General features: G+C 32.8%; 1 protein-coding gene across 1 annotated transcript in view; it reads right to left on the minus strand.

The window, feature by feature from the left end:
- Positions 1-4,706: 4,706 nt before the first annotated feature.
- Positions 4,707-12,960, minus strand: part of LOC139973659 (microfibril-associated glycoprotein 4-like) — a 32,156-nt gene continuing 23,902 nt past the window's right edge. Inside the window, exons 5-6 of the mRNA XM_071980481.1 lie at positions 6,102-6,378; positions 4,707-5,043 (exon numbers count right to left, since the gene is read on the minus strand). Coding sequence (XP_071836582.1) covers positions 4,736-5,043; positions 6,102-6,378 — 585 coding nt within the window. The 3' untranslated portion in view covers positions 4,707-4,735. The remainder of the gene's footprint in view (positions 5,044-6,101; positions 6,379-12,960) is intronic.

Raw genomic sequence — 12,960 nt, forward strand, 5'->3', positions numbered from 1 at the left:
TGTGGAGCAAATGATTTACAAAAGTTGTTACATATGCAAAAAGCAGCAGCGCGTATTATTACGAACTCGGGAAGATATGAAAGCTCGACAGAATTATTTAAAATGCTAAAGTGGCACCCTGTCGATACGCAAATACGTATACGACGATTGATCATGATGTACAAGACCATGAATGGCCTCTCCCCAAATTATCTAACCCAGTTATTCAACTTTACACACGAAATTCATAATCACAATTTGAGATCCACGACCCAAAGTAACTTATACCTGAAAGATGGTAAAACGGAATATCACAAGCGTAGATTTTCCTTCATAGCTGCCAAAGAATGGAATAGTTTGCCAGCTGAATGCAAGCATGCCAAATCTTTACCTATTTTTAAACGTTTAGTCAATGAATTTTTCAAGTCTTAATCATCTCATTACGCTTTTATGTTCTATACCCATTTTTACAGTTTTGTGATTTACTGTTGTATATTTGTATGTTTAATATTCTTACTCTCTGTTTATTGTTTTATAATATTATTCTTCTTATATTGACTGTATTTTAGGGCCTCGGGGAAGATTAGCTTTGGCTAACCGAGTCACCCTTTTAAAGGTTAATAATAATAATAATAGGTGTCGTGATCTGAGCTCAACAACACAGAGAGATTCATCGTACAGACATATCTCGTTCACAAATTTATATGGTAGAACAATCGCTACAAATATATAAATCAAAGATCGGTAATTTAAAGTTTTATATTATTTTCTTCGATTTCCGATCATTATTTTTCCCCACGATATTGGTTGCAATATTGGTTGATTGTCTGGGTAGTGATGGGTTCGTCTCTCCTGAAGGATTCATAATGCATATCAGAATGACTGTACACTTTTGAGTGAATGTGGTTGCTTTGTGGTAGATGGGAGCTTGGTCATACCAGTTATACATCTATACATCTATATATATATATATATATATATATATATATATATATATATAAATATATATATATATATATATATATATATATATATAAATATATATATACATATATATATATATATATATATATATATATATATATATATATATATATATATATATATATATATATATATATATATATATATATATATAAATATATAAATTTTGATTTTAGCAACCAAACCTCTACTCAGAGTTTCATGCTTACTAGCAATCGTCAGGAGGTGTACTAAAAAGCTATCTCTCATTCATCTTAGTTTTGACTTTATTTTGGGGGTGTTTTGGTTGGTGTCTGCAGCTTGCCAGGATTTCTGATCTTTTGTTCAAGAGATTAGGGCTAGAATGATCTATTATTGCTAGTTTCTCGGCCTGGCATAGATTACAAGAACCAGAGCTATTGATCAATGTGTTTGATCTCCGACAATGGACCAGGAGATTTGGAAGGCTCTATTAGTTTCTTTTAGAGACCAAACATGTCCTTGAAGGATAAACACCACCGAACTGTCATGATCTTCGACATAGTCGATTTCTATCCGTCAATCACAGAAAAGCTCCTAACCGACGCCCTCAATTGGGCAAAAACCTATGTTAACATTTCTGCCATCGACCACACAGTAATAATGCACGCCAGAAAGTCCATTCTCTTTAATGACGCCAACCCGTGGACCAAGAAGGACAGCAAAAACTTGTTCGACGTGACTATGGGAAGCCACGATGGGCGGAAGTGTGTGAACTAGTTGGCCTCTTCATCTTACACAATCTGAAACAGCACCTCAACCCAGCTGACGTGGGCTTGTACCGTGACGACGGACTGGCCGCACTTAGGACCCGCTCGGGCCGATTAGCCGACAAGAAACGAAAATAGGTCACTCAACTTTTCAACAAGTTTTGCCTGAAGGTCACCACCGAAACCAACCTGCAGGCAGTGAACTACTTAGATATTACAATGAACCTTGCCAACGGATCGTTCGCCCCCTACAGGAAACCAGGCGACAACCCCCTCTTCGTCCATTCACACTCGGATCACCCACCAGGCATCATAAAGAACATCCCCCCCCCCTCAGCCGTAAATAAGAGATTAAGCAGCCTATCATTCAAAGAAAGCATATTCAATGAAGCGTCACCAGCATACAAAGAGGCACTCAACTCAAGCTACGACTGCGACCTCAAATTCGAACCAGAAACCCGGCCTGCCTCAACAAACAGGAACAAAAGAACCAGAAAAATCACATGGTTTAACCACCCATTTAGCAAAATTGTAAAGACAAACTTTTTGAAGTTAGTGGCCAAGCACTTTCCCCCAGGACACAAGCTCCATCAAATATTCAACAAAAATACTCTCAAATTAAGCTACAGCTGCATGAGAAACGCAAAGGCTATTATCAACAGCCACAATAAAAAAGTCCTATCAAAGGCCGTTGAAAACCCACCCAAGCATGGATGCAACTGCAGAATGCGAGAGACCTGCCCCCTCGGAGGAGAGTGCTTGACCCCCTCCATAGTATACAAGGCTGAAGTGACTGCTGGGGATTCTAAGTCTATTTATATTGGTATGTGCGGAGGGCAGTTCAAAACAAGGTTAAATAACCACAAAAAGTCGTTCAACTTGAAGAATTATCACGGAGAAACTGAGCTTTCAAAACATATTTGGTCTCTAAAAGAAACTAATAGAGCCTTCCAAATCTCCTGGTCCATTGTCAGGAGATCAAACACATTGATCAATAGCTCTGGTTCTTGTAATCTATGCCAGGCCGAGAAACTAGCAATAATAGATCATTCTAGCCCTAATCTCTTGAACAAAAGATCAGAAATCCTGGCAAGCTGCAGACACCAACCAAAACACCCCCAAAATAAAGTCAAAACTAAGATGAAAGAGAGATAACTTTTTAGTACACCTCCTGACGATTGCTAGTAAGCATGAAACTCTGAGTAGAGGTTTGGTTGCTAAAATCAAAATTTACATTACGCTCTTCTTCATAACGTGGAATTAAGAACTCTGTCGTGTTCTACTTGGAACATTCTACGCAATTATATATATATATATATATATATATATATATAATATATATATATATATATATATATATATATATATATATATATATATATATATATATATATATATATATATATATATATATATATATATATATATATAAATATATATCGAGTTGGTTGGTTGGCGTCTATCTTGGCGCAGAGTGCTCTAAGTCCAGTGGACAGAGCGGAATATGTGTTGATACTAGTTGAGACTAGTGGAACACTAGTAGTTGAAACTCGGAGTTTCACGCGTTTTAGCGATCGTCAGACATATATATATATATATATATATATATATATATATATATGTGTGTGTATATAATATATATATATATATATATATATATATATATATATATGTGTATATAATATATATATATATATATATATATATATATATATATATATATATATATATATATATATATACATATGTATTTATTAACATCTCCTAATACCTCTAACTCACTATCCCCCACCCTACCCTCATTATCACGAATTTTCTCTCACATTAGCAATGGCTACATTTTCAGTCCTTCAATTTTAAATAATTTTAACATAAAAATCGCAATAGGCTATTCACTTTCATCATATATCCTCGAACTCGCATTATTTTTTTTCAGTTCTTGGATAAGGTGTTGTTAGAACTCAGTACATCGTTGCTATCATTCGCAACGTATATGGCTCTAACTGATCCATAGTTGGATCGCGGTTTATATTAGTTTAATTGAAGAATCTGGTTATTTTTTAATTGATTCGAAATGTCAGATCAGTATAGACGAATATTTCGTTCTATATCAATACCAGCGTAAATAATAGTGATCATATTTGTACCAAAGTAATACCAATTATAATTACGACCCAAACTATAATTAAATTCAACCAATACTGTGGCATTTTATTAGAGCCTGAAGAATCAGAGGCTCAATGTTGAAATAGTCAGTAAAATAATCAGAATCGATTTTGTTGTATTTTGTAAAGGGTGTGGAGAAAAGTTCTTAATGCGTGCTTTAGCCGACGATTGCTCCATACACCCTCTTTCAGTCTCAACACCAACATTCTCTACTATTATTTTCCAGGCATGCACACAAGCTAACGTAAGGTTATTTTAACTCAATACAAGTACATACTACGGGGATCTCATACAACAGACATGTAAACTTGGTAAACTGTATAATATGTACATAGTGTATAATACAAACTGTAAAATCATGTACTTAGGTTGGGTGGTTGGGGTGGTTCTGTTTTATCAAATGTGCGCAAAAAGTGAGTTCTGTGACACATTTATACTACACCTTATGTCAATAGTATAAGTTTTATACGCAATGTTATGCTAATAAATATTTATGAAGTTTGGTGTGAACGGTGTGAACGACTGGTGTCTCTGGCTGCCGTTTTACAAACTTTTACAATTTTAATAAAAACTCTAAACGCTTTTTATTTCGTATTATTTAATTTAGTCTATTTTAAGTATTGTTCATGTCTCGTAATTATTTGTAGAGGATGAAATGTTATATATGTCTTTGTTCCGATTTTTAAAGTTGTCATTCCATTTCGGACAATAAACTTTTTAGTGAATGTTTACATTTTGAGATTTAATTCTTTCTTATGTTATTATCCATGAAGTATATTCCATCCAGGCTCCGTTTGGTCAGACTCAATTAACTTCTAAATTATTACGTAAAATGTTTCGTAAAATGCTCAGTTTTTACAGTCATCTTGTTCATCAACTCAAGAGGATGGTCGAATTTTCATCTCAACATATTGGACGTTGCAGTAAAGAGCATGAGAAGAGTAGATCATTTCCCCATTGCCTCCACTGTATACACCGTTGAGGTTTTCATGAGTACACATTGTATTGCAGCTGCTGTTGTAATGAAAATAATAGCAGAAGCTATCACTCTCACAAGAAGAGCACCAAATATTCGAGTGCCACCAGCCGCTTCTGTGCTTCTCTGCACAGTCGAACGTACCACAGGCGTCATTGTCTCGGTCATGCGTGCTGAATGGTTTTCTTCTGTTACGAAAGAAATAATCACCTTTGAAGAAAAACATCAAGAACCATCAATGGTTAACATTTGGTCTTTAAACAATAGCGTCAGTATCCGGTTATATTTCACCCTTTTTGGGGACATAAAATACATTTTACAGTAAACTAGAATAAGGATAGGGGGGGGGGGGGGTTGATTTACATTGAGAGATGTTCAAAATTCTTTGTAATGTGATAATTCCGCAATCATCACATCTTTTATCTTTATAGTTCTTTATTTAACTTAGGTTCCTTACTAATGGAGGTGAACTGAATTTAAATTAACTGATGAATATATATATATATATATATATATATATATATATATGTATATATATATATATATATATTTATATATATATATATATATATATTTATATATATATATATATATATATATATACATATATATATATATATATATACATATATATATATATATATATATATATATATATATTATATATGTTTTTCATCGGTTAGTTAGACAACTTCAACATTTTGTAAATGATACCAATGGTATTAAATTGATACCATGATACGGCAACTATCTAACACATTACTGTTTCCTTAAAGTAACGGGTCTAGGATTTTTTTTTGCAATTGTTTAGATCACTTGCTCAAATCCCGTTCGGGACAAAACCCTCTTTGCTCTTCCAACCCCAAAATTGGCGAATGTAAGGATGGTTCTTTACATCAGTTTAGATGGATGGTGATATTATTCCTTCACTTTGTTTCTGTTTCTATCTGTATTTGTTCTAATTATTCCGTGACATGTATCAAGCACATACCCAGAAATGGATTATAAACTTGATAATTATCTCGTCTAAACAACCGTTTGTTTGCGTGAATTGTGAAAGGAGGGGAGGAGTGGGGTGTCACACCAAACCTTGTTTGTAAGGGATTCTGATCCAGTGTACTTAAAGCAGATTTTGTAGGTAATATTTAACATCAAGATGTGTTGAAACCGTGATATACATTTCCTCATGCAATTATTTTGAACTCACTAGTAACTTTAACTTGATCTATTACCCAAGGCAAAGCGCAAATGTCAAACATGCAACAAACCTGTACCCCCAGTGCCACTGCGAAGGCCCAGTTGATTCATCGTGTAGTTGTTGCTTTCAGACTCGATTTGAAATTTTGTATACTCAGCATAGTCAGCATATTCATCATTTCCATTAGAAGTAGTGATGTCAAAGCGAAGCTTGTAGATTCTTTGGTTCGTCAAGTAATGAAGCTTTTCATTTCCTAGCCAAAAGTTCCTGCTGTCACCAAACCCGTCTTTGTACGCAGTCCAGTTTTGATAAAAACTAGTAGAGCCATCGGTACGACGTTGAAACACCTAAAAAGATAACGAGTAAATATAGTAAAGAGAGATAATGATGAGAGTCGTCAAGCATGTTAGCAGAAAGACTTAATTTAAGAAACACCACACGAATATATATTTATAGAATACTATTTCAGTAAGACAAATGTAAGTCTCTTCTTAGTTGCTGTTTTCTTTAGAATTTAGAAGTGGGACATTTTTTTGGATTCATTTAAATACACTGAATACCTGGCAGAAATGATAAAATGCAACCAAACCGAAAACAGAAGCTGGGACTTGCATTACCGTTAACAATAGACTTAACTAACAAAACTCACAGAAACATACTTGAAATATTCATATTGTTTCAATCAAGACTTACAGTCCATCCTCCACCGTTTTCCATTTTGCAAGATACGTTGAATGGTAAACCAGGCCATCCAGTAGGCATGATTGTATAAACCCCATCTTGTGAATATCCAGCGTCATAAACGTCTTGACAGTCTGTATACCATGACTCACAAGTTTCACCGTCACCTTCGTATCCCTCATTACAATAACACTGTCGTACTTCATTCTGGACATCACACACAGCATTAGTACTACAGCTGTAGTCATATTCACAGATCAGTCGGTTATTGCTACAGGAACACTTCTGGGTGCAATTGTTGTTAACGTATGTTTTTCCATTCTAAAACAGATCAAATGTAAAATTTTAAGTTGGAAGAAACAATTTTGTCAGATAAAATTTAATTCTGTGTTCAAATATCCATAAGAAATGTCATCTTACATTTAAATAGATATCACAAAAACTCACCGATATAACCAAGTTGGCCTCTGTAACGAAACAGCTGCAGCTACTCGCACTAATACAGTCACTTCCATTCAGCATTAATCCAGCTTTGCAGATACAGCCCTTGCTACCTAAACAGGTACTGTAACAAGCAGACTCTCCTTTGGGGTCTTCACATGTTGCTTCACAAGTGCAGTTTCCATAGATCATGCTCGGTGGACACGTATATATCGAAGAACCTGCATGAAGATAAGAGCAGTTTAGCTTTGAAATATCATGATTATTATGGCTTGTTTAATTTTTCCATGTAGTAACATCCTTATATGAACTGAACGGCGGAAAGCTGATTGCGACTTTGAAGACTGCATGTAAATTAAATCAAAATGCACATGAATGCATAATTAATGAGTTTTATTCTATTATCACATGATATCAGCAGGGCGCTTGATATGCTACGGGACTTACCTAGAGTCGTGCCTTGTAGTTCAGTAGTGACCGTAGTAGTTGGTTCCTCTGATTCTTGCATTGGCTTACCTAAAAAAGGATAGGAATGATGTTTATGAACAATATTGTAGAAATATCAATGCTGTTAAGTGGGTTCATTTAAATATAAATAGTACTGCGTTGAACTAGGCCCTCTTCTTGGTTAGTTTGCACTTTTGACTATAGACACATCATACTTTCAAATGAAAGTGGTTTAAGATTGTGGAAAATAAAAATATGATTAACCAGACAAATTAATCAAACATATGTATGATGGTGGAAAATTTTAAAATGAAAATGAAAAAAAAAAGAACACAAATAATTTAACAGATAAATTGATAACTTATTCCCATCTAACCAAATAATAATATATCAGTGTATCATTATTTAATAATCTAGTGGTCTTCTTTCTTAACAAACCAAAATAAAGATAAGCGGATATTTAAAAGGCAGTCCTTAGAATGTTGCTGATAAATGCGAACATTGTAAACTTATACTAGCAAGTTTAAAGGGGCGATATCTCATAGAGCTAATATTTGCAATCCCCCTCCCCAAAAATTAATAATAATTTAGAGAGTATTGGAAACCACCTAAATCACAAGCAGAAGAAATACATCAATTTTGTGGCATGTTCAACTTCTTCTAATATATAGATAATAATTTTACAACATTCTGTGTTCTGTTTACTTACTTTTAAAAGGTGGAGGTAAACAGTGGCTTCCTTTACATGGAAATTTCGCAGCAAAATCACACAAATCTATGAATAAGAAAAAAGAAGAAACAAACATCAGAAACAGTTACATGTACAAGTGTTAAAAAAAATACTCAGCATCAAAACTAAGCTATGATAAAAAAAAGACAAGATAAGAAAAGGCAAGACAAACGAAACGCAAAAACAGCAGAACAGAAGAGAGTGGGACAAAACAAATTTTAAAATTTATGAAAATGGTTAAGTGTGAAGTAATGGTTACAAATATGGAATTCTTTACAAAAGTAGTAAATGAGTAAAGGTTAAATAAAATGGATGGTATAGATAACCAATATTGAAATCGTCCAAACATAAATCTAGTTACTATATCCCAGTCCTCATAGTTTTCTGCACATGTTGAACTGACTGTACTGAAAGTGAGAAAAATTGTCTCGTTATGATGGACAGTTATGTGGTAAAACTTTAGACACCTAATCCATTTGGCAGTTTTGTAACATTACTTCCCCGATAAAAATACTTAGAACTAAACTTAAGTTATGACGAAATGTATAACTTAATCAGTCAGTCCATTACAAATAATGCACTGTGTAATGACTGCGCAAATTAAACCAAGATCGGAATGAAGCCGGGGAATATTTGAAGTCGGCAAACATTTGAAGAAAAACAAAAGGTTGACTTTTGTGACGATATGTGTTGATATTATGTTTGGATGATTTGTGTATACATTCTCCCGTAGACAGCGACAACCGCTTGACCGCTAACAGCAGATGAATCGATTTGTTGGATAATCTGCCTAACTTTTAGCGCGATAAAAGTTATCCTAACCTTAGACTTAGCATTGAGTCTACGATTAAAATAAATCAACTTTAAACTTTAACATACCAATATCATACGCGAACTACAGTATACTCGGTATTAAATATCTTATAGATGAGAGTGTGATAAAACACTCAGAACTCGGCCATTGAGTAACATACGATTTCCATATATTAATAGTCCTAGGAACTATAAACAACATATTCCTAAATACCAACTGGTGTGACTATAATATCACAAGAAAACTCCAATAAGACATGCAGAAGTTATAGGTAAGCCTGCCGATGGTTTATATTTTACCATCAATTTTCTGTAATCTAGACTTTTCTTTTATCTAGCTATATGTAGTGAGTGATAACTATGTTAATATTCAAGCAGCTCGAGTACCAATACAAGTGAAATATTCTTGAAGAACCCTTGCTCGAAATTTGCTGAAAGTTGCCTTGCTCACGTTGCTTTTAATTCACAAGGTTGCCAAAATAAGACTTTTGAAAAACTTCAAACCTGTTGCAGTATGTCTTAGAATGATGTGATTTAGAAAGTTGGAAGTCAACATAGTTAATCGAACAGAAAACACAATTTAAAACAGAACAGAATATACTGTCTGTATTCTCAAACCCCTCAACCAAGACAGCCTGACAACCCTATGGGAACTTCAAAAGACTCAACATATTGTTATCGGTAAATTGAAAGAAAATTAACTCCATAACTTGTATTATCATGTAAAAATACACACTTACTTCCTGCATCCGTGTTATCGATGAGGATTAGTGCCAAATGGAAAAGCTGAAGAAAATTCTTTCTCTCCATTGTGTTCTAAGTTGACTGCTCTACTTGTCATTGGTGTTCTCCGTAAATTTTTGAATGACCGAGTTGGATGATGTGATGTCTTTAATATAGACTAAATAACACTAGTCTCATCAGATATGTACTTGTTTTAACTTAAAGCTGATTGGACGAAACGAATAAGTATCAATATCAGAGAACGAATCGTACAACGATACTCTGGGTACGTCATTGACGGATGGTCAGCTTTTGTCCCTTAGGTTTACATTTAGTTATCTTCATTTTAATTAGACAATAAATCAATCTTCCAGCAATATATAAAATATACTTATACAGGAGATAAACCTTGGTAAATCTCCCGGTCTATTCAGTAAATATATTTTTAACCGTTTCTTATTGGTTTCATGTGATAACCTTTGATTTATTTCCAGCTAAGGTAGACTTGCTATTGTTACTATACAGGCTCTTTATGAATTCGAAAAGTAATTGAAAAAGAGGTTGAATGTTAACAAAATATCACTAAAAACGCATTTGAACCTTATTTGGAGCAATAAATGGAGTTGAAGTGTAAGCAATTTAATGACTCTGAATAGAGAAACTGGTTATTTACTTAGTACCTTACAGCAGATATATTAATGATTACATAGATTGAAGCAAATCATTAGAAAGAGAACTGACTTAGAGGTTTCATGTCAATTTTTCAATTTGCATCCATTTTTTTCTTTGCACAATCACCTTCGTTCTGAAGCAAATACCAGTATACCCATATAATGTATATACAAAATTGGTCCAAAAGTGGTTATAAGCTTTGAAAATGCTTATTGTGTCAAATGACATGTATTAGTAAAGTAGTGCAATAAGTATTTCACCTAACACTGCAGTAACTGTGAATACAGGGGCGTCGGAAGCTATTTTTGATTAGTACGTCAGATCAGAGTGTGTCCATCTATCATAATTTTCGGGGAGGGGGGACGTTTGGTAGGTCAAACTACGCTACGCGCCACCATGGTCGGCGCGTAGCGTAACGAAGAAAATTTTGAAAAAATGCCTTCCAGATTGCAGGAAATGGCACCTCTCGAGCTTGAAAACAAGACCCCTGCCATGCCAGAGTCGTGACATTTAGCATACTTGCCGTCGTCATTATTGAAAATTATTAAAAATTATACCTCCCAGATTGCATGAAATAGCAATGTGTCATATGAAAAAAAACAAGATTCTCCCTTGTCTATTTTTGTACCCGATTAATCTTCTGAAACACATTTTTGAAGTATGTTTCATTTTGTTTTTTTTTATATTTTTCTTAGTCCTATTTTTTTTTTTAAGCGCCGTTAATACTGGTCCGGCGTTCGCCTGATCTGCCGTACCGGTTCCGACGCCCCTGGAATATATATCTATCTCTATCGTTAGTGCTTCTATAGTTTCATTCTTCAGAAATTTCATTTGATGATGCTAAAGTTTGTGTTATTTGAATATATCATGCTTACTGTGGGGTATGTTGTGGAGTATCTTGCTATGAGAAACTTTCAGTTAATTCAGGTTATAATAATCAAGATATGATTAGCGTCTCATTTGTAACATTGAACTGAGCACATTGAGCACTTGTTTTGGATATGTCCCGCTACTGCCTCTTTCATCTTAGATGTTGATAATGTGTTCATTAAGAAGCAGGTCTTTTTTTCAAAGCAAGACATCTTTTTTGGTTACAACAACGGGAAAAACCATCCCTACAATTTTCTCATAATTTATATGAAATACTATATTTATGATTGCAAACGAATGAACGAGATCCAATTATCGATGAGGTTTTCTGTAAATTTAAATTCATAATTAGTATTGAAATCATCATCGCGATCATCATGATCATGATCACGATCATCACGATCGTCACGATCGTCAAGATCGTCATGATCGTTATGATCATCATCGTCATCATAATCATTATTATTATTATTATTATTATTATTATTATTATTATTATTATTATTATTATTATTATTATTATTATTATTATTATTATTATTATTATTATTATTATTATTATTAATATTATTATTATTATTATTATTATTATTATTATTATTATTATTATTATTTTTATTATTATTTTTATTATTATTATTATTATTATTATTATTATTATTATTATTATTATTATTATTATTATTATTATTATTATTATTATTATTATTATTATTATTATTATTATTATTATTATTATTATTATTATTATTATTATTATTATTATTATTATTATTATTATTATTATTATTATTATTATTATTATTATTATTATTATTATTATTATTATTATTATTATTATTATTATTATTATTATTATTATTATTATTATTATTATTATTATTACTATTATTATTATTATTATTATTATTATTATTATTATTATTATTATTATTATATTTTTGGCAAGAAATGATTCAACTATCTCTCTGAGTATTACAAGCCTTGTGCTCTACATACTGAACTAACCAACACGACGTGAGACAAGTTTGGTTCGATACCAAAGAGAAAGCGACAAAGATTTCTTTTTATGAAAATAATTATTTGCATGAAATTAACCAACTAAACGTACGCTTTACTCACCAAACTCGACAACGGGCTCAACACTTCTAGGACTGGGATATATTTACACCTTCTTTTTTCTTAGACCCAATAAGCTGAAAAACTACAGTGAACAATTGACGATGAAACGGCAAATTTGTTAAACCTGGAAACGCAAATCACATAATCCTCTCTGATATCAAATGAAGAATTACATATTGGCAAATTAAACGTTGGGGCAAATTTCATTTAACTGTAATGTTACATGGTATAACTGTATATTGACCAGGCTTTCCTGGTCCTGAGTTTATATTTTTAAATTATAAATCACATATAAAAAACATCATATAGTATTGAAAACCTAATCATGTTTGTCAAAATGTCATTTATTGTGTTAGACGTCCTATATAACACACTAAAATAAAAATAAAACATTCATGAAAATAAACTATATTCAATATACATAGGGAAT

Source organism: Apostichopus japonicus, chromosome 9 (genome assembly GCF_037975245.1).
Source record: "Apostichopus japonicus isolate 1M-3 chromosome 9, ASM3797524v1, whole genome shotgun sequence".
NCBI lineage: Eukaryota > Metazoa > Echinodermata > Holothuroidea > Aspidochirotida > Stichopodidae > Apostichopus > Apostichopus japonicus.